This window comes from Excalfactoria chinensis, chromosome 2, assembly GCF_039878825.1.
Source record: "Excalfactoria chinensis isolate bCotChi1 chromosome 2, bCotChi1.hap2, whole genome shotgun sequence".
Classification (NCBI taxonomy): Eukaryota; Metazoa; Chordata; class Aves; order Galliformes; family Phasianidae; genus Excalfactoria; species Excalfactoria chinensis.
Window position 1 is genome coordinate 124,386,639 of NC_092826.1, and position 23,627 is coordinate 124,410,265.

Below are 23,627 nucleotides of genomic sequence, written 5' to 3' on the forward strand. Positions count from 1 at the left end.
CCTGAAATATATATTAGAATAGAGTTAAAAAATCAAGTACTCCAGATATTCTAGCATATTATGGAGCGATTTGCAAGTAAAACACATCCCAAGTACTCAGTGTTCATTCTGGCAGCTCATAAGTCTTTTTTCTTATTGAAAACCACTGTTTCTTATGACATATACATATATATATAGCTTGGATTCTGGAATACCGAAGGCATTTAAATACATAAAAGCATCACAAAGCTTTAATTAATTAAACTTCATAGGAAGGGCTAACATGTATTTCCTGAATTGGCTTGCTAGCAGATGTGTATGAACTATCTAATCAACTTAATTTATATCTGTAATTTATTCTCATTCATTGTTATCAGCCTTCATCAAGCAAACACTACAAAAATTAAAAGATTTGAGTGCAGTACACTGAACCATGCATTTAACACTGAAATTAATAAAATATATCCTTAAGCAACACAATCTTCTTCAGGTGCTTCTGGTAGAACATTTCCAAAGTACTTCTGGATTTTATTTCATTTTAAATTTTAATACAATTCTGTGAAAATAATCTATTCGTGTAAGTAAACAGAGATAGCCCAAGACCCATATTCGTATTTAAAGCTGTATTTAAGAGGACAGTAACCCAAGTTATTTTCATCAGTGTTGAACTGACAGTATACCTGACTACAATCCTATTCAAAGATCAGAAAACCAGTATTAGCCACATCAGAGGACCTCATTCACTTACTACCTTGGTTTATTTAAACAAAACAAGGGACACAGAATGTAACTTACTGTTCTAATGAAGGGTTACAAACACAGGCTGGAAAGGCTAATTAACCCTTTGAGAAGAGTGCACTTCTGAAATAAACTGCTATTTTCTAAAACATTTCTTGAGATCAAACTCGAAATAGCGCTACATATTCCACTTCAGTTTGAAAAGTCAAAGCATCCTTACTTAGCTAGAACAACATACAGCTTCAGTAGCTTATTTTAATGGGTATAGTAGCTTTGCAGAGGATTGTTTATGAATATAATACATACATAGTGCTAGGTTTAACATTTTATTTGAATGACTTTTAATGTTATGCAAAATAAATTGTTATGTTACATCCACTGTGACATCAACTAAAATGTGAACTAGTTTGCATAGGTTAGTACTTTGGGCAGCATGATGTTGCTCTAGTCCACCAAGGCTTAAATATTCACAGTGTAGAGGAAAAAACAGGAATTAAAGCATTTCTACTAAAATATATTTTAATAGCTGGTGTTAACTTTCTGCATAACAAAAGCCAAATTAAGATGATACATCATATGATCCAACAGTAATTATATCTGTCCTTTGAAAAACAGTTGTTACCTTCAGAACTGTATACTCCCAAATACAGTAGTTTTGCAAAATAACTAAAACTTTTACACACTTGAAAGCAAACATAAGCCAAACTGCACAGCGGTTCATTTTTGCTTTTTATATCACACTGCAAAAACCAACAGCTGAGATTTTCCACATCATGCTAATCAATGTCAATACAGTCATTGCTGTCTTCCAACGGTCTAGCAACTTCTAAGAGTACTATTAAATACACATGATTGAAATGCTACAGTATAGCTTATTTTCCCCTCTAAAATAATAATAATTAAACAAATGTCAACAACAACTGGATTACAACTTAAGTACAATATGCAAATTCTATTTATCAGACACAAGAAGCATATGAAATTCCTTTCAATATACTGTTGTAATGCAGGCAGTTTAGGAAATACAGCTTTCAGGTTTTCTTTCAAAAAGGGAGATGGGATTCCTACTGCATAAAGCTGGAGAAAAATCACTAAAGCACTGCAAAATGGTTTACTCTTCTACAGCTCACCAGTACTTGGAATTTGCCAGCACATCAGTTTGGAGGTCTTTCAACAGCATCTTTTGTCTGTTCCAGTATGTTATTTAAACAATTACTAACTAAAGCTTATTCTGTATTTTAAATGGAGTATTAATCAACATAATTAAAATCTGATATTTTATACTCTGTACCACTTTCTGCCAAAGACTTACATACCATTTCTTTTTCATTGCACAAGATGGCATGCCATCACTGTACAATAAAAGCTAAAATTATTACCTTTTCCAAACACTGGAGACCTTCTGCATCCCCGAGGAACACTCGGTATGGACACATTTGTCACAAATACAATCCATGGGAGGTGAATCTCTGTCAAATCTCAATCTGTTGAAGTGGTTTATGGTACGTCACATGTAATCAAGAAAACCCTGTTTCATCAAGATTAAATGCTAATGTTCCATAATGAAAAATGCAGGATCTGTAAGTAGCTTTGTTTAGAAAATGAAGATAAGCCAGGCAAGAAAGAGTAAGGAAAAGCAAGGCACCCATTTGTTCTTGTGTATATGTATGAAAATGCTCTATGTAGTTTTATATATTTATATGTTAAGAATGTTAGCATAACTTCCTTGTTTCTAAAATGCTTAAAATGGGAGCATATGGGCTTCCAGCCTGCACTTTGGAATACCTTGGGAAATTTGGCTCCTTAGAACTCTTTCCCCAGAAAAATGTTGGTAACAGGAAAAAAGCACAGTGAGGAGAACATGCTGTGTTAAAAAAGAATACACACTTTAAAGGTGACAGGACAGCATACAACATCTGTTCACCCCTACATACCACTGCACGTAACAGGCTCCAACACATGCCTTGTAAAAGTTGTGCTGGCACAATTTGGTTGCTGACTTGTTCTTACACTGCAAAATTCAGATCTTATACAACAATTTGAAATTGTTGATAATTTGTGGGCTTTGATAGCACTGTTTAGAACACATTTGCACAATGGAAAAGAAGTTTGTTCTGTATTAAGAAAAAGGAAACATTCCAAATGAACAATAATTGCTGAGTACGTATAACGTAAAACCCTGACTACGTAAAGGAGTACCTTAAAACAGATCATAATAATTCTGCTGACAAACCACTTTCATGAGAAATACTATTCACATACTGCTCTGCTTTCCTGACCTTTTATATTTTGCAATTGCTTTAGGTGCTTTGCCAGGCTACTGAATATTCAAAATTTATCAACAAAATTTTATTTAGGTTGTTTAGCACAACACAGTTCTCCAATGAGATCAAATCCTCATTTTCTGATTGACTTTTCACTAGACATTAAACACTGGAAGCCATCTCCTCTCTTAGGAAGAAAGAAAGCTAGTGTTGAGACTTGCTTTTCTTTAAGTGACTAAAATTTGCAATTTGATGCAAAATCAAAATCACTACATTTCTTTGCTTTCATGTCTGGTTAGCAAACTGCCAACTTGTTTGTACTGCTGTCAGCATTACAGAACAAATAGAGCAGCATAGCAGCAAGTGATATCCAATTCTGCCCCAGGCATCATCAGAAAAATCTGCCAGCTACTTTAAGATAGGATTTCTTTCTTTGCTGTTGATGACCGGTGATGAAAACCAATGTACAAACAGACTGCTTTTTTGAATGTTTCTAGCTGTGCCTATTGCAGCAGCCTTTTGACTTGCAAAGCTAGCAAATCTAATGTAGAAGTCACCATTAATGCATAAGGGTCTGTTACAGCCCTTGTCTTTCAAGAATTTTAAATGACAGCAGTGTAAGCCATGCAGATTGCCCATTTACAGGCTCACATTCCTGGTTTTAAACCACTTATTTCAAAGTTAGATGCTCCCAGTCAGCTTTGGCCTTGAAATTAGGCAGCAGACAAGAAAGCATAGACAACTTCACAATCTTTCTCTTTCTTTTTCTGTGTCTTTTAAATGCAGTCATCCCACTCTCTGTTTGGCAGCCTGGGACTTGCCCTTTGTTAACAACAGGAAAAAAAAACTGCTTAAACTCTCCAGTTCCTAATTATATGCAGAAATGGAGCTAGGAAGCATTTGCGCTGACAGCTTTTAGTTGCTGTAACAAATCCGTACTGCCTTCCTTCTTTGTTGTTTAAGCAGATACAGCAGGTTTGCTTATTTTGTGAAATACGAAATACAAAATTATCTATAAATTCTGTAATTAGTTCTACTTAACATTTCAGAAATGGGAGAACATCAGTGCAGGATCAACACGACAGCTACTCCAAAATTAACTTCTTTCTCCTATGGTTGAATACCACAAATCACATTATCAGCAAAAACATTATTTCTTCATTATTTCTTTATGTTTGTATGCATCCACATGAATAAGCTCCCACATGAACTTCTAATTTCCTTGTCCTTCCTCACAGAGTTTTATCCGGGAGGGAACACAGCACATTCCTGGCATTCCCTAAAAGCAAGAGGAACTTCCTTACATTTCAAGCCTGTGACACAATCCTTCTTACAGGTCTGTTATGTCACCAGGTATTTCATGCTCTCTTCTCAGCATCACAGATGGAGACCTGGCTCCTTCACTTCCCAATCGTAAGTTAATGGGCACTATGGAGCAAACGTGAAGGTTTGTCAGCAGAATATTATTACTGTTTTCCACTCATGTCAGAAACTGAAGCTTAATGGAATAGAGTATGATGGACTTTTTTTTTTCTTTTTCCTAGTTTTCCCTTCAGTTTCAGTTATGAAAAGGAATAAACGTTAAAAGAAAGTTGTGTTTCTCCTTCATTAATCATTTTGTAAGCATACAACTCACTGGCAGATCATCAAAAATTTTGGAGGAAACTGAAATAGGCCACTGAGCTGAAATGCACTACAATAACCAGAGCTCTTCTCCACTCTTCAATGGAGGTGCAAGTATTTCTGCAGCAGGGTAGGTACATTAGCTCATTAGCAAGGCAGCCATTAAGCAAGTTACTTGTGGTAAGATGAAGGGATGCGCCTGCATGCTTCGTGTGATCGCACAGCACCAGGACCTCACACACAATATTTACAGCAGTACAGGGGAAAGTAAAGGAAGTAACATTGCCCTAATGGAAGTTTATATTTAAATGCAAAGTATTGTTTGAAGGAAACAGAAGACTTGGTAGCTTTTATACTCTAGATAACTTCTGCAAGGAATTTTCTGTGGGAAAGATACTGACAAACCATGAAACCAGGCATGGATCTAATTGATGGACTAGGATGCAAGCCAAGCTGATAGAAGAGGTCACTGTGAACAACAAAACAGGTAATCCAGGAATAAATGCAGGTGAAAGCTGGGAAATTTTTACTGTCAAAATAAACCTTTTCATTGTAAGGCTGCTGGGCAGTAAGTTTGTTTATTTTTTATGAAGGTATTACTTGGCATTATTTCAAATGATCGAATTCTCTAGCTAAGGTTTTTATTTTTATGAGGATGCTGACTTCTCAAACATTAGACATCTCCCATAAGAAGCAAATCAATTTTACGGTTACTATAAAGAGAAACAACCTCCTTGAGATGTAGGGAAAAGGTATTTTCCCTTTACAGCTAATTGATTTTATAGGATTAGCAGCATCAGGCTTCCACATATGTGTTTGGTTTTTTTTAATTTAATTTTGAGGGAGCACTATTATAAGCCATGCTGTTTTCAAAGCTCTTGTTGTTTATTCATCCGTATTTAAAGGACTCTAAACTGGATTCTGAGTGAGAATGTAGACTGTCATAGTAGCAATAAAGTAATGAACATGTGGTCTTAAAAGATTCTTCTGGCTTTTTCTAAAAGATTAGATTTTGAGTAAATCATAACAAAGCTCAAAGGACTAGAGACAAAAATTAGTTAACAAACTCAATATAATTTGCTGGAAGCATTCCTGTTTTCCCAGTTCTCTGAACAGTACCATACATCCAGCCATCATCAATTGGTTGCACGTTGATGATATAGTCACCATCCCTGAAGGAAACTTCATCTTCATCTTGAGCACTGTAGTCATACATGGCTCTGTATGTTCTCTGTTGAAGGAAAGAAAACAAATCTGTAAAGTCTCAGGCCTGAGCAGAAATAGTTTCCCTCTCCCTTCTTTACCCAGACAGAAAAAAAGAGAAAAAAAAAAAAAAAAGAGCAGGAAAAAGAACAGAGGGAGTAAGGCAGAGGGAGAAATCACACAAGTTATCTGTTGAATAGAAGCAATACACTTCTTGCCCTGTCAAAATTCAAATAATATACTCACTTTTTCTGAGTACCAGAATAATTATTTTTGTGAATCCATATGGTTCGAAGCCCTCATCTAAACAAATATCAGGCTACTCACTGTCTCTTGAAATATTCCAGCTGTCATTTCACACATTCCCTAGTAACATTTCTATGTCCTGCCATGGCCTGTTTCTACAGCCTCTTTGTATAATTCCCAAAAAGCTTCACCTATATCTTCACTACAGATCATTAACTTTTTCATCTCTTTGAATTTCCTTCATCACATTGGATTCTTACTCTAAATCAAGAATTACAAATATCATTATTATTTAGTGAAAACAAGACAAAAAAAAAATTCAAGTCTGCAAAAATATTGTTTATGATACTCATTTTTACATATTCAGACAAAAGACTGTTATAAATAGAACAAGAATTTCTGTAGTTGGCTAAGCCAAATTCTTCAACGCCTCTGTCAGCTGTAAGCAAAGATTTCCAATTTCTTTCTAAATAGAGAATTTATTTCCACTGACAATTTGCAAAATACTATGGCTTACTCATTTTTAAATTCCCAAGAGTGCTTTCTTCTACTTTCCCCATCTCTCCAATGAAATCAAAAGCAATTCAAGCATCATAGATAGTAACCAATTGCCCTATCAGATACATACATTTTTATACGTTAAAATATCTAGATGAATTTTTCTGTTTTTTCCTAGCTGAGGAATACAACCCTGGATTAGTTTTAGTTCCACCTGATATATGGTACTTGAGTTTGCTTTTTAATAAAATGATTTCTAGAAATGATGGAGTTTCACGTACACACAGTGACTAGGCCATTTCTTCATCATGGGGGATTATCTAACCCAAACATGACAGGGAAACTCAAACTGTTTCCATGCAAGAAACTGTACTTTTTGATCTTTATATTGCTGTACATTGTTTTACAATTACTGTACATTGTTAAAACAAATTAAACATTAGGGGATGTAAATTCTGGTTGAACGCTACCTTGTCTGACAAGCCTACTCTAAACTGCATTTATATTTTACTCTGTGAAATTGTTCTTTGCTCTGCCTCTTGTTACTGCCCAAGTTGCAGTCCTGGCTGTGCCCACTACTGATTTTCAGCCTACAGTATACAGTTCTTAGTAGTTATTCCACTACTTCCAAGGGTACATGGAAGGTGATATTAAATAAATAAATAAATAAATAAAATTAAGAATTAAAAAAAAAAATAATAATAATAAGAAACCAACAAAGAAAACAATTGGGAGAGTTCTATCACCATCCTTAAAGATCCACCAACTAGAAAACTAGTGGTCAGACAACCATGGGGAATGGTGTCTACCTTTGAGAATCTTATTTTTTCCACCTATTTCAAATGACCCCTCCACTGATCCTTGAAACTAACTCCAAAACCAGTGGAAGATATGCTACTACAACATATACTATAGTTCTTTAAATAGTTTGTTTCCACTGAACCATCCTTACGATGGCTCCTAAATGGGCAAAGACAGGAAAAGAGGTCAAATGTATAATAAGACTTACATACACTGGAAAAATCAGAGAATTTGCTCTGCCAGAATGGATGATCTCTCATCCTTAGAACATCATGGTGTAGAACATACTACCACTGTCTCCTTTAGTAGCTAAGGTGTGAAGACAAGAGATAATTTTAAGCATAAGAAAAAATTCTTAGAGCCTAGAATGCTGCTGAGAAACCTAAATTTATGGCCTTAACACCTAATTAGGTGCTAAATGGCTGTCAGGAGAAATCTCCATAATAATCTTGTTAGATTTTAATGCCTAATTATCACTTCAGAATGTAGTCAGGGCTATATAATTGAGAATTACAATGCTGAAAGGACTGAAAGCAGAGATTTTAAAAATGCATTTTGGTGAATTAATCCTCTGTCAGTAGTGAGTTTAGCAGGTCTGAGAGCAAAAGAGGATATAAGAAAAGGCTCTCATCTGCTCCCTCCAAAGGTCAAGCTGTAGCATCTGCTTAGGAAAAACAGTAAGCTTTGGGCTTATGAAGCCCTGAAGCCTAACTGTCATATTCCCAGCTTCACATCCAGATGGGAGACAACACATGCATATTTCCAGTTCATTCATCAATTCATCCTTATCTTCTGGATCATTCCTTGCCAGGAACAGCACCAGTTGCAGTGGCCTTCATACAGAGCAGCTATCAGGGAAAGCCAACTTGCAACATGGATTTTGTTTTCCCCACCACTTTTAGACATCTGAAAGCTTCAGAACACGCTGCTATTTTCCAAAGAGGTAAACACAGCCTGGCTGAAGCCTTCAGGGAGCTGTTACATTCTGTACATTCTGTACATTGAGCAACAACTTAATTCAGACCATTATGCAAAACTGCTTGTAGAACGTCAGCAAAATCTGAGAATAGTAAGTAACACAATTCGTGCAGGAAAAAAAAAAAAAAAAAAAAAAAAAATACTCAAAAACTGAGTTAGGATCACAGGCTGCCATCAATCTTCAGTCTTCATGAATAACTGCACCACACACATCCCCAAACAAGAGCTCTGAGACACGCTTATGTCACTTTAATAGCTGAATGTAACTTGCCCTGCATGTATGGACAAGTCGCACAAGCTAAATAAAAGTCTTTTGATGTGACAGCAGAAAGACAAGAGAGTAAAACAGGTTTGTAACTGTGTCAGATATGGCTCTTTTGGAGCAGAGTAGTCACCCCGAGGGTGGTGAGATTAGGGCTGTCTTCCTCACCAGGCTGCCAAGTTAGCAGGCAGCACCAGGAGAGCACTCCTTGATTTTCTCCCTCCAGAAATGTCTGGTTTCCTCTCTTCAAAGAAATTCACTCAAACAGCAGCAAAATCAGTTTAAACCACGATATTCCCTGGTTTTGTTTTTTTCCCCATTATAAACAACTATTATCACTCAAAAGAATGTCAAGTAACAACATTGTTTTACAAAAGGGATGAGAAATCCTGCTTGAAAGGACTCAGTCTATTCTCCATATTTCAAATGCTTTAACTTCACTCCCTTCCATCTCTTGTTACCTTCATACACCCAGTTATGAAAAGAGGCAAATGGCTATTCTCAGTTTGACTCAAATAATGATAATTTTTAACAGGCAGCCCACCCAGTAAGTCAGTTTGAGAAGGAAAAATAATAACTTTCTACCTACTCACAGAGCTATAAGGTTTGCTAAGTGGATTTTTAGATTTTCAGGCATCTCCATTCCAGCATTTGAAGGCTGTTTGCTTTGCTTCATACTCACCAGCAATCCTGCTGGCAAAGCCCAGGCTTCCAACTTCCCCACTTTTTTTACTCTGGGTGGGAAACCAGTCAGCTTCCTGACTGAAGGTACCTAGAGCTGTCCCTTGAAATTTAAAGACTGATTCCAGCACCAATCATCTCACAGCTGTCATGCAGGCACCCAAAGAGTTTCTCAGGTTATTGACTTGCCCAAAGATGCAGTCTTCTGGATCCTAGAATTCCCAGCAAGTTAGCCCCCTCAGCTCCACAGCAGCTGAGAAAACAAACTTCCCCAAACAACCTTTTATAACATAAAATACCATAGAATTCCAGTTTTAAAGTCAATACAACTTTTTGTCAAAAGGAGTCATTTATTCTTTTAGCTTAAACAAAACTTCATTTCTCTAGCAAGCTTTAGGTTTGGTTCAGAATTAAATACTTCACCTCTAAACAAAGTAAAAGAGGTAATGAACCAATTTAAAACAGTTCAACAAGTTAATACTCTTATGGTAAAAGATGATGAGATCTGCACAGTAAAATCTGTATGCAGTGATATGATAACAAAAAATATGATAAGTACTAAAATATGAATTCTTATGTAAAGTGTTCAAACAGAAAAATGCTCAACACTCTTTCTGCTCCTCCTTTCCCACCTACAAAGGATAAAAATTATCTGCATACCCATTCAGTTCTCCTTCACATTTCTTTCAGAACTAAAAGTTGATTCCAGCTCTATGTTCCCATTCACCACAATCAGGAACTCTGTGATTGTGGCCATGGTTTGATGATAAAGCTTTTTTTCCAATTTCCCGATTGTTTACCTCAATTTGTATCACACACAAGTGGGAACACGACTGTTCTGTTGAATTAGAAAGGACACACCAAAACAGAGTCTAAGCTAGCTTTATACAAGATAAGTAATAAGGATAGGCAGAAAGTCTGCTAGTAAAAAAAGAGCAAGGCAAAAGATTTTAAACAAATTTATACCAACAAAATGATCTTTCATCCTACACTAGGAGTTCCATTTCATCACACAGCGTAACATCAAATCTCACCTTGTACTATCCAAGCATGTACTACTTTTCTCAGGTAGAAGATACATATACTCTTCCACCTCCTGGAGATCATAAGTACATTTTTATCACACATTCTGACTTGCAAGTTCTTGTCACTGCCCTCAGTCGCTTAACACCTCTCCTACATTTGGACTATCACAATTAGGACTAGAACAGTCAGGTAGTCCAACTGTAGTGCTCAGGAGACAAAATCACTCATATTTAAGAAGTTTCACAAGGTTTGATAATGTTGCTTGCCAAACATAATAAGATATTAAATCCAATACTCACCAGGCCTGCTGGATGAGGCTGTGAATGCACTGACCTCATAGACGACATACTGGTCTGGTGCATGTATCCATATCCTTGGGACTGGCTTTGCTGATATGCCCCAGGGAGAACGGGGGCTGTATAGTAAAGAAACAGAGACATATTAATGGAGGGGATGTTGTTGTTTTTGTGTTGTTGTTTTGTTTTTTTTTAAAGTCCTCATCTAGAAATTTGTAGCATCTGTAGGTTATTTGGACTGGAAATAACAATTCCTCAGTATGAAATAGTGAATTCAGAATTATTTGCATGCACAACATAAGGCTTTCCATATGTTGAATTATACATAAATGTAGGCAAAGCAACATATCCACAAACACTATCAAGGTTAAATGGACAGAAAAGCTTAATATGCCTTGAGGAGGCATCCTAAAGCTTGAGATACCACTAATTCAGCATTGATATTGCCACAGATGACACACTAAATGTCATGTGCCATAAACTGCCATTTTTTCAAAGGAAGAATGATAAATAAATCTATGTGCTGAAACATTTCAAAAGTGTACTAATCGGAAATACCTATGATTAATTCCTAACTCAATGCATACTATCTTTTACTGGTCTATGAACAAAGAAAAACTGATGCAAAGCAAGAGACAAGATGTATACCTGTAAGTCCACAGTTGGGTTCCTTAGTTTACCCTGATTCCATCAACATTGTTTGCCAAGTATAGAGATCAGTGTTTATTTAAATCTTTCCAAGTCCAACTCTTTCATTATCTTCCTCTTAACCACACAACTAGTTATTTTCCACATGTATTTTGTTCCCATTGTCTTTAGCAGTTCTATTTTAGGAATTCTCTTATCCATAGGTTAATAATTAATACCTGTACTTTCATTGCACCATGAGTTGTTGACAGAGTTAATACAACCAAGGACTCCCTAAATCGGTTGTTTATTAGAAAAGCATAAGTAACCCCTTCTTATCTGTTCAAACATCCAAATTTGGCAACAGATTGAATCAAAATGTATCAAAAACATGTGACCAAGACCTCTAAGAAATAAGCATAGGTTCATATTTGCTAATTTTCCAACAGGCCCAGGAAGCATTTTTAAAGCAAAATTAAGACTGAAGTGACTGTCAAAATCTAAAGTTGAAAAGTTTAATCAACTCATGTCTGTGTAGGTTTTGCAAGACACTGATCTGAGAATAAAGTTTTCTGGATTCTTTGGAGATTATTAGTCCACCTCCACTGCCATTCATCGGAATTTTACTACTTGAATCAGAAACTCATTAGGCTACATTGTTAAAAAAAAAGGCACTTCAAGGGTGGTTCATTGATCCTGCACCCTATTAACTCTTCTGACATAAGTCAACATTTTGAGATCGTACAGCCCATGAGTGAAAAATTTTCATACAGAAGTCACCTCAGCAGTCTGATGCTTTGTGAGATACTTCTCTTGGGCATGCTGGGCTGAGCAGTCATCACATGCTAACTGAGCAGGAGCAAAATTAATACAGAATTTAATGGAGTTGACGAGGAATTGCAGGACGCAGCCATTGTAGAGTGAACAAATAAAGAAGGAGCAGAGGGAAAAAAAAAATAAGAAAAATACATAAGCAACAATGCAACAAGTATTTCTATCTGCAACAATAATGCTCTGTCCTTGTCTCCTTCCTGAGTGAACAGGACAACAGATGAACACAGACCACCCAGAAACTATTTGCTGAAATATTTCTAGAAGAAAGGTCAGCTTTGTGCTTTCAGCAAATGTTTTACATAACCTGCTTCCCCAGCTAACAGTATCTTTGAATTCAACAAAGTTTTTTTTTAAGACATCCATTTAGTTTTACTTGGCATGTTCGAATGCACTAAGTATGTAATTATGATTTGGGATGCTATTTTTCATTCTACTGTATTTTCCATGATGAGTAACACTGCATATTTAATCAGATTTTTTTCAGATTTAGAAAATATGTTGCAAACTATTGTAATGAATAGATTGCTTTGTTAAGTGAGTGAAATTAAAGTGATACACAGTCAGATGCAACATTGGAACATGATGAATAATGGATGTTTTAGAAGTGCCAAGTTCGTTCTAATAGCATATGAGTACAAAGACGTTTTAAAGCAGTTTAATCATCAGAGAATTGCTGCTTGTTAACACACTCACAGGATTATCACGCATTAACTGAATAGTCCTGAGCGGTTCATCAAATAATTTATGTTTCAGTGTTGTTTCAAGATATTTGCACATGACCAGATACAGTCCTTCACAAGAAAATAGAGAAAAATATAATTTAATCAGAGGTTCTGTGATCAAGCCAGAATGAATATATTTTATCCAAATCACCACCAGCATAAACATAGGCCACTTCATAGAAAGCAACAGAGCCTCATCTCTCCATACCAGCAGTGAATTTGGCCATGTGGGTTCAAAACAAAGAACAGCCTGAACATTTTCACTTCATACGAAGCAGTACCTGAAGCAGGCACTGGCTGCTGACCACACAGCATCCTGATTGTTTCACAGCTGCAAAGGACTGTGGCTTTTCCCTGGCAGAGACAGACACCCTACTCTGAGCATCCCTTCCTTCTTCCTGAAGAAGTGAAGGTGCCAGGAGAAACCGCTGACTCTTGATTCCTTCCCCAGAATGGATCTTTCTTAACTCCTACCAACTAATGGTCTACTTCATTATATCCTTCAAGCTGACAAGTTTATCTTGGGGAGGGTAACTGATGCCTCCCACCCCTGTGACAAACATCAGTAGTGGGTCATAGATGTGCATAGATTTGCAATCAGCTTCTCACAAGGTGAGAAAATTCTGTCAAACTGTCTCAAAGTACCTGCTCACTATTTTCCCTGCCACAACAGAAAACACAAACCCAGGGAAATAAAACAAATTTTCCAAAGCACTGAAGATTCTAGGATGCATCTGAAAACATTCTACATGAACAAAAAGAAGGAATTTCTAGGATCACATAGCTTAAGTAAGTACCCATCAGTCTCACTGAGAGAGCATACTTGAAATCTGTGTTGAAGATAATTGAATAGTTCCAGACTTTTTTTTCCATGAAAAGAATACTATATTAGTATTAGTATGTGTGCCTCCGGTGGCGCAGTGGTAGAATTCCCGTTTGCAACACCAGGGGGCCCGGGTTCGAATCCCCCCCTGTGGAGCAGGGGGTAGAAGTGCCGCTCTGCTACACAGAGGGCTCAAATCCCGGGAGTTGGACTTGATGATCTCTAAGGTCCCTTCCGACTCGCACAATACTATGATACTATGATATGATGATTAGGGCTGTAAAAAAGAAGTAAATCAAATGATAGTTTTTAACAAAACATTTAAAAAACAGAGTTCAGTGATCTTCAGACAGCTGTCTATTTGGAAGACAATTGGGAAGCACAAAATAAACAGAAGAGACATCCATTTGGAGCTGTGAGCTTCTTTTAGTGACATAAAAATAACTCAAAGTAAGATTAAATGACACAGAAAAAAAAAAGAGTTTGACTTTCCTTCACCATCATCATCCATAATTACCTGCTATCTTTTGGCTTAGACCAAAATACAAAGTTCTATAACATCACTGACTGCAGCAGCAGCAAAAACAGTCGTTTTAGTTAACCTAAGGGGACAATAAAACACAGTGCTGGAACATGAAATTCATTTAGCTGAAGCCAGATTTATCGGTGTGGGATCTGAGAGCTGACCATTGCCCCCAAAAGTATAGGTGAAAGTTTCTTCTTGTTGCATTACGACTTTACCAGATGCATTCTGATGTATCAAAACTTTTTTTTTTTTTTTTTTTTTTTTTTTTTTTTTTGTCTTACTCAACTCATGAATTAAGACAGACACTTATTTTAAATTACCTGCTAGAAGGAATTCATCATATTTTGCTTACTATCATTGTTTTTTTTTTTCCTTCCTTGGAGAAAAGAGAGGAAATGAATGAACACAAACAAAGACAAACACAGAAAAGCCTCCAAGAAACAGAAGAAACTGAGAGAATGATAGTGGGTATCAGGGCACTGCAGCAGACAGCAGAGAGCGATGAGCACTGAGAACAACCATGAAAGAACCTGCTACGAGGTTTTTAAAAAGTTTATAACAGTTTATGCTGAAAAGGAAAATTCTTTAAAGGGCAGGTTCCAAGATATAATATTTTATCAATACTGTACTTAAACTCTCTTGAATTCTCCTGCATAGCAGAACTTAGACAATCCACAGTAAAACAATGTATCCACTCAATTAACTACTGCATTTTTGCCATTTACTGTTGTACGTGCCATTTACTGGATCATATGTAAAATATTAACTCCCTCACTTAATCTTACAGGCATCATGCAGTTTAAAGCATTTATTTCACTTCATGCTTTGGTGTTATCCCTTCTCATGGTATCACTACCAAGCTCTGAAGAATGCAAAGAACTCACTAAAACACTGCAATAACAACAGCAGCACGACAGACCAGAAAGAAAAAGGTCAATGATTATTACTGGTTCATGTCTGCGGATTTTCTGAAGAGCATAAAATAGCAGTAAAGCTGGAATGTGGCATTGTCATGCATCTTTGTGCTACTGAATAGCTCTCCTGAAACAGATGAAGCTGCTGTTCCACATATATTTAAGTCCTTCTTTTGTTTTGCTTTCTGCTGCCTTCTTTTCCACACGTTCTATCATCCACAGCAGCCATAACAGTCTTGAGAAAATATCTCTCTCATGGTTTTCAATTCCTTATTTCTTCTTCTCTTGCCTCAGAAATCATTCAGCTATGTCTCGTGGAACAGAAAACACCATCAAAGCAGTGATGCTCACCAAGGGACACTTCGTTCAGAAAGGGATCAGACCAGCAACACACAGTGCAAGAGAGAAGGCAGGACCAGGCATCCAAGGCCACAGACAGCAGAATGCAGCAAATTGCTAGATCAGCTCCATTGTCCCAGGGTAACCTCCCACGGACCCCAGCTCTGTTGAGCTCTGAGTTCAGATCACAGCAGAACTGAGCTTCTCACAGATGCTTCCCTCTAGATGTCACAACATTCAGGTCCAAACTCTATCTTAACTAACATAGACTGCTTCTGTGTGACAGCATGCAATGTATATTTTAGATTCCTCATATCAAAGACCAGAATATTTGAAATGGGAGTTTAGGCCTGATTAAGTTGGATGTAGCCAGCATGAGCTGGTTGCTGGACATTAAAAAAAGATACTGAAGAAACAGGACAAACGGACATTCTGTCTCTGGTGAGACATAATGTGGTCTGGATTAAAAAGGCACATTAATTGATCCATTAGCATTAAAACCTGGTAAGGACTCCCAGAGATGTTAGAGAGGGTGAAAAGATGATGTACAGAACTCTGCAGCATTCCCACAGTACTGAGTAAGAAGGGGATATTCTCTAGAGAAAAGGTTTCAAACTGAAAGAAGAGAGATTTAGATGGATATAAAGAAGTTTCTTAAAATAAGAGCAATGAGGCACTGTTGCAGGGTGCCCAGAGAGGTCATGGTTGCCCCATCCCTGAAGACACCCAAGGTCAGGCTTGACAGGGGTCTGAGCACCTGATCCAGTGTGGGTGTCCCTGTTCAGCAAAAGCAAGTTGGACTAGATAACCTTTAACGGACCCTTCCAACTCAAAAGATTCTGTGATTCTAGGGGACACAATTTAAATTCAAAAAAAAAAAGCAGACACAGGAATATACAGAACAACCAAGAAGCACAGAAATACAGGCAACATTAGGAAAATCTCAGGAATGATTTTCCAGTGCAGAACTCATTGCCAAAAATGTTTCTGTCCCAAACTGGGATGAAAAGAAAGAAAAAAAAAAAAAAATAAATCACAGAGGTTCATGTAAAAGGAAATATAAAGAAAAAAAAAAAAACTGAGTGAAGAAAATTTCTGGTAAACATTTCAAAAGATTCAGATTTAATTTTGATCAATCTCAATCTTTATAATAACTCTTCAGAGTGAAACATTTTGACACAAAGCTGGTTTCACGTTTACAGAAAAAGTCAGGATATAACCTTAACAATCTCAAAACTGAACGAACTATTTTTTGGCACTGTGACCTCAATCACAGCTGAGACATTCCTGTGTATAAAAAATGCGTTAAAATGCCATCTTCTGATGAACAACACTGAAAAATTTACATCCAACTCTGAAGTTAAATTGCTTACCATAACTTCTCAAATAGACTAGAAAATGGCAACATGTACTCTGCTTCATTCTAAACCAATTTTCATATCTTTTATAGAGTTTTATTCTTTCAGAGACAGAAAGAGTAGCACAGTTAAATTTACTGGGAGTAAGTCAGGCTGCATAAACATGTAAAAATCACTAACCTGAAGACTGAAGATGTTGAGACCTGATACAGAACAGTGCTGTTTTTAGAACTGTCGAGAACAACAGAGTAACACATCTTGGCATTTTCTCCTGTGCATACTGTAGCTTTCCCTTCATTTCTTTTTTCCCCATTTTTCCTTTTTCTTTTTCTTGCCCTTTGCTTGTCAGTAAGGCTGCTTTCACAGATGTCCTAGCTAGCAGGTTTGTTGCTCTCAGTGGTGCTCTGTCAGAAGCAGCGTTTGTCTGCATACTATCCATTACAGGAGTCAGTATTCATTAGTAAATTGGAATATCAAACCCAGATATAATTAGGTTGTTGAAATAAAAACCTGAAATTATGGCCTAATTCACTCAGGGTGCTAATAAATACCTGTCCTGTTCTTTGACCTCATTAGAAGTTCTGAACTACTTGGAATTCATAGCAAATTCAGAACATTACAACCTTAGGAAGTTTCCACAACCTAAATTATAAAGATATAAGTAATAAGCCATGCAAACATCAAATGAAAAAAATGGAAATGAGGGAAAAATGGCTCTGGGAAAAAAAAAAAAATCAACAAAATGATTAATTCTGTACTTAAAATAACTAACATTAAGTATTTATAGTACAAATAATCATCACTTCTACTCTCAAGACTACTTACTGACGTATTACAAATGATAACACAAAATGCTTTAAACTGTTTCATTACTGTCATGATTAGACTAACAGACTGCTTTAAGCATGATCATTTTATAACACCATTTTATCACCCATCAATAATTAAACATAAATTGTATGTACCCACAATATAAACTGAATTAGATTATTGTGTGGAATGCAGAATCATATAATTATAGCTCTTAACAGGAGGTTCTTATAAATTAAAATTGGATTTTGAAGGAAATTAGTACAGAATATCACATGTAGCTGTTCAGCATATGTAGGGAAAAAAAGTCTTTAAGAGGGATGAATAAAATAATCTAACGCCACATGGAGTCTTGTATTTTATTTTGTCATTTGTTTTCCTATTGGAAGGGGCCATCTCGTATGTCAGTTACTCCAGAGAATAAACACAAATTTTTCACCTGTTCCAAAATTCCTTATTTGCATGAAAGAATATTAATAATATTAATACTGGTCACGGTTGTATGAGTAGTCCATAATATATACTGGATGAAGTGGGAATATGGGAAGTACTCACTAGTCCAATGGAAGGATGGAGGCAAATTGCCTCTCTAATACGTCATGGTCCTCACATCCAGTCATTCATTAATTAAGGCCATTTCCTTATTTCATCATATTTCAAGGAACGACGGAACAGTCAATTCCATTACATTTTTCTTTAGGACAATCTCTTTTCTGAGAACTATTCGGCCTCTCTAAGGGGTCCAAATCTCTGTATTGCAAATAAAAATTCTCCCACGGACATTTTTTTCCATTAAATAATAGTGCATGGTTTCCATTCTGATTTATGAAAATTATATTTCTGACTATATCTTCCAAAAGATAAGGTCTTCAACTCGTGTCTGTAAGCCTTACTGCATGTATTTTCACATAGATATTCCACCTTTTAATACATTTTAGGAACTATTCTAGTAATTCAAATTTATTCATAAAAGGAGTGCCCCCATTCACTTCATATGGATTACAGCAGAAACTAATGAAATAATATTTGGGAAATAGTCTTCAATGATAGTCATACAGTCCAGCAAGTTTAGCCTACATGAGTATTAGCAGCTGTTGTATCATAATACCTAACAGTAATTCCCTTTTTCCTACTGCTGAGGCAACAGGGATATAATGAAATCACATGGCATCGTTCTCTGGAATTCTGAATATGAATTGCAGCAAGGATTTGCTGTCACTGGCAAGTAAACCTTATTACAACTAACTTTTGGCTGACATTCCACCTAAACTGCAACATATCTCAGCTGTGAAAACAGAGAACAATATGCCTTTCCTTTCCTTGCATGCAGGACCACATTCTTTTATTCATGAAGGCACAAAATGTCTGAAAGCCAGCTTGAGGCACCCTGGCTACTAGCAGGGTCACAGAGTAATACAGGGAGATGCAATTCATTCTTAAATTGTGAATAGGCAGGTTTTTGCCCTAGGCTTACTCACAAATGAAAAGAGTTAGTAAAATGAAGGTTATGTTAATATGTTACATAACCCACATGCCTTCAATTACAGTTTGAATTCACATGTACTGAACATCAACTGCTGTCCATTTGCATTAGGAAAGAACCCTACAAGTTCATCTTATGAAAGCCATGCTTTGAGGTCTATGCAGTTGTGAATTTGCATGGTAGATATAACCAGACAAGTGGTGGAAGAATAGCAGCCACCAGCATCTAGTCTGTGACTGCACATATATTTATGGATGATACTTCTTGTCTGCTGGGCATGAAACCCTCAGAAGTGTATAAAAACTGCTATAAGGCAGCAGTCTGAACAACAGAAACACCCACTTACAAGGGAGCCATTCACACTTCCAGCTGTTGAGTCATTACACAGTTTCCCTTCCACTTTCCACTCACTGACTTCTTCAAGGAAAAGGGAACATCTAACAGAGACAGCTGCAGAGCAAACAGAAGGATCTCCTGAACTGCTGCCATGCTACAGAAACTGAAAATGGGGTCTTCTCTGGATTCCCCTCCACCTGAATGTGTAGGAATTGCCTTTTTATGCTGTCAGCTCTCAAAGATGTAGGAGAGAAGCACAGGAACTGAAGACAGGCAGAGGGAATCCAATCAAAATATTTTTGAACTGTGAAATGTAAAGCTCTCCCTGGAACATTAACTCATCCTCAGTGAGCACACACTGAAGGAAAATGAGCTTTTGAACTCAATCACAATTTCAATCCTAATGTTTTATACATAGAGCCCTAAATCAAACCTTAATCAAAACTTAACTGATGGTAAAATCTAGCTTCACTGAGTTCCATAAGTTTCAAGTTTTACCTTAAAAAACAATGTTATACAAATACCTCATAGGAAGAGAATGAAATCTAGTTTTCTGGACTAATTTCTTTCATATTCTGTAATAACAAAGCACTCAGTGAAAGCACAGGACATTATCTAAGAGTCTGATCGTGCAGAGTAGGACAGACAGCTTGAGGTAATGCATACATGAGGTCCCACTTCTGTTCTGGGTTCCTAGACTCACATGGCTTAAAAGTCTGAAACTGATTATTCAGAGGAGACCAAGTGACGTATTAAGCATTGTCAGAAATCTTCTGTTCACAGGAATTTATTTAGAAGTTAACACATGTTCAAAAAACACGTACAACTCATTCCTAATTGAAACCTGAGCTCTTCCAACTAACTTAGCATATAATTAATAGGTACCAATCAGATACAGATGCACTCATGCTCATAATACATACACAGAGAAGTATTTAGTTTAGTTCAAAGATATTACAATAGGTTTGTGGTAGAGATGTCTATTATTCAACTCCAAGGACTCACACAGTACTTAACAGAAATATTTAAAGATGAAAAAGCAAAATGTTTTACCACTATACTGATTAGGGGAAACAACTTCCAGGTTGGCAAAGCTGCTGGGGGTTGGCACGTAAAAGAGGCAAAACCAAAGCATCATCTAGTCCAAAACAAAAATAAAAATTCATAAACAGGTTTAAGAGTTTGGTGGACAAGAGAAGTGTGTATGTGACCTTTACCAAGAGGGAGCCCATGTCACTGTTTTGATGTGTTCTGCCCCAGTAGCAGTGCAGCTTGATGATATGAAAGGGGACAAGATACCTTGTAAAGCCTATAGTTGTCCTATGAAATCTACAACCTTTCTCCCTCTAAATGCCATATTTGATTACCAGGCTCCAGGGAACAACACTGTGGAAAAATGGTTCAGCTTTCTAACATAAAAGAACTATTCTTCCTGGGCTGCCAGACGAGGAAATGTAACTGCTGTGTCATTCTCTTTGACCTCCTAGAATGACAGAGCTCAGCAAGTGATTATGAATGCAAAGAAGGGTGAAGGATTTCTGCCCTGCACTCCTGCCAGGTGCACCTGGAGATGGAAGACAGACGTCTATAAAAAGAGGTCAGATACCATTTCCTGGTATTTTCTTTGACTTGTCTGTTATTAATGAAGATTTTTTTCCACCCTCATATACAGAGACAGAGGGGCTTTTTTTTTTTTTTTTTTTTTTTTTTGGTACAAAATGTGACAAGGAGATAGAGATTAAAATAATCAAATTCTATTTCCTTTCCTCTTCTATCTATTGGCACAACATAAGAGTTGTAACACAAGCAGACTTCTTGCCCAAAGTCCAAAGACAAGGGAGCATCTCTGCAAATCCAGCATGTGAAATGAAGAGGTTTTTCACTCTGTTTCAGAAGAATGGTTTGTCTTCTGACCAGAATGACTGGGAGGAGAAGTTGCAGCATAGTTCCTTTCTCTGAGTCTTTCTGGTGCACATGGTTTGAACTGATCATGGTTAGACTTGAAGATTTCTTCCAGCCTAAATGATTCTATGATTCTATGCGTGCTTGAATCAAATCCTACCAACAAAAATTTTAGATAGAGAACCACAAATATTAGTGTGGCTGAGGGAGAGAAGGAGACATCTTTGAAATCAGTGTTAAAATTATCAGTGCTGCACTGAGCAATGTTGCCTATGATACAAAATAATATATCACTTCAGTGTAGATTTATGTTCAGACTACAGACCAAACAATAGTACTTCTAATGGTCTACAGTGTGTTCCTGCCTTAGTGAGGAAAGGATAAAAATAACCTACAGAGTCTGGAGAAAGGGAGGGAGGAAGGAAGGGAGAACAGCAGCTGCTCTGAAGCCTCATAGAAGGCTCACAGCACACAAGGAGGACATGCCACTGGGGAGAGAGACTATAGAATCTACTTTTTTCATTTACTTTACTCCCACTTGAAGCTATATAAGTACTTCAAAATATGAAGTACATGTGTCCCACAGGAAAATACTGTCATACTGTGTGTTCTACTGTCTACATAAACAAAAAGGCTGATAACAAAAATTTAAAGACTAGCAAGATACATGTGGAATTTCACACTCTTGAAATCTGTGTATGTGGATTGCCAGTGTGAGTAAAATGAGGCAGTTTTCCAGGTCAAGGAAAAATGAGAGACCTGGGTATTAGTAGCAGACTCTTTACATCAGAATAAAGAAAGAAAGACCTTAAACCTCAGATCAAGCCCTCCTTATGTTAATTTTCATTATTTTTCTAGCAGAAGGTGAACAGAATCTTCAGAGCTAACTCTAAAGGAGAAAAGCCTAAAGAATGGATATATAGCCAATCAGTAACACCACGATTCCAGCCAAATACATGGAAGCTGAGCATTCATTTCTAAAATGCAACAGAAAGCAAATGAAAATTCTTTCCTAAAACCCACTGAGGTTTCAGGCATGACATGTATGACATGCATGAGCTTTGGGGAATACAGGAAACCTGACCTGCAGTCTTCCACAGTTTGGATTATATAAAGATTTTGAGACAATGGCTATGAGGCTATGATTTAGAAAATAGCTATGAAAAAAGTTGTGAGTTTTTTTTTTTCCCCAGAAGAGTAATAAAACATCAGTGTAAAAAACGGATACTCACCTATGACTTTTCTCCATCTACACTCATACACAACTAAAAATATGAATAAAGGGACACTTTAATACACCAAAAAAGGTGTATTAGAAAGGAAAAACATACACATAATGGCGATATGCTGTGAACACCAATGAAACCAGACATTAAAAGGAAATAAAGGACACACACACACACACCAAAAAAATGATGTCCAGAAGCAAAAGGGGAGAAAAACAACAAAAGAAAATTCAGCTAAAATGAAAAATGAGTGTACCAGGAAAAAAATAGCTAAACTCATCCATTGCAGGATACTCCTTAAGACCATTTTAAACTATAAACCTTCAGACTGAAAACAAGATTTGTCAATACTCAAATAAAATTCTGCTGATTTAAATTAAAAACTGAAAAAGAAAGAAGAGAGCCATAGAGACACAATAAATTGAAAGACAATCACAGAGGTATGGGTATTAATTATCTGCAGAGAAGGAGACTCCACAATCTTCCTGTGCAGCCTACTCCAGTGTTCCGTCACCCTTACCATAAAAAAAAGTTCTTCCACATGTTTGTACGGAACTTTCTATGTTCAAGTTTTAGGCCATTACTTCTTGTTCTATCACTACAAACCACTGAGAAGAGAGTCTGCCTCATCCATTTGCCTCCTACCTCCCTTTAGATATTTATAAACATTAATCAGATTCCACCTCAATCATCTTTTCTCCAGGCTGAGCAGACCCAGGTAACTCAGCCTTTCTTCATAGAGGAAATGCTCCAGATACTTTATCATCTCTGTGGACCTCCATTGGACTCTTCCTAGGAGATCCCTGTCTCTTCTGTTCCCCAGAACTGGAAGTAGTACTCTAAATGTGGCCTCACCAGGGCAGAGTAGAGGGAGAGGATGACATCCCTCAAGCAGCTGACCACCCTCTTTTAAATGCACCCCAGGATACCACTGGCCTTCTTGGCAACAAGGACACACTTCTGTCCCAAGGCCAATCTGCTCCCAAAAAGATCACCCAGATCCTTCTCTGAAGAGCTCGTTTCCAGTAGGTCAGCCCCCAACTTATATTGACAGATGCAGTTATTCCTCCCTGGGTGCAAGACTCTATACTTGCTCTTGGTAAACCTCATCAGGTTCCTCCCTGATCAACTC

General features: G+C 37.0%; 1 protein-coding gene across 2 annotated transcripts in view; it reads right to left on the reverse strand.

The window, feature by feature from the left end:
* Positions 1 to 339: 339 nt before the first annotated feature.
* The window catches only part of NEBL (nebulette), a 231,978-nt gene continuing 208,690 nt past the window's right edge, over positions 340 to 23,627 (reverse strand). Inside the window, exons 25-26 of one of the 2 annotated variants that reach the window (XM_072327239.1) lie at positions 10,599 to 10,714; positions 340 to 5,835 (exon numbers count right to left, since the gene is read on the reverse strand). In XM_072327239.1, coding sequence (XP_072183340.1) covers positions 5,659 to 5,835; positions 10,599 to 10,714 — 293 coding nt within the window. In that variant the 3' untranslated portion in view covers positions 340 to 5,658. The remainder of the gene's footprint in view (positions 5,836 to 10,598; positions 10,715 to 23,627) is intronic. The other variant, XM_072327238.1, reaches the window with a different exon arrangement.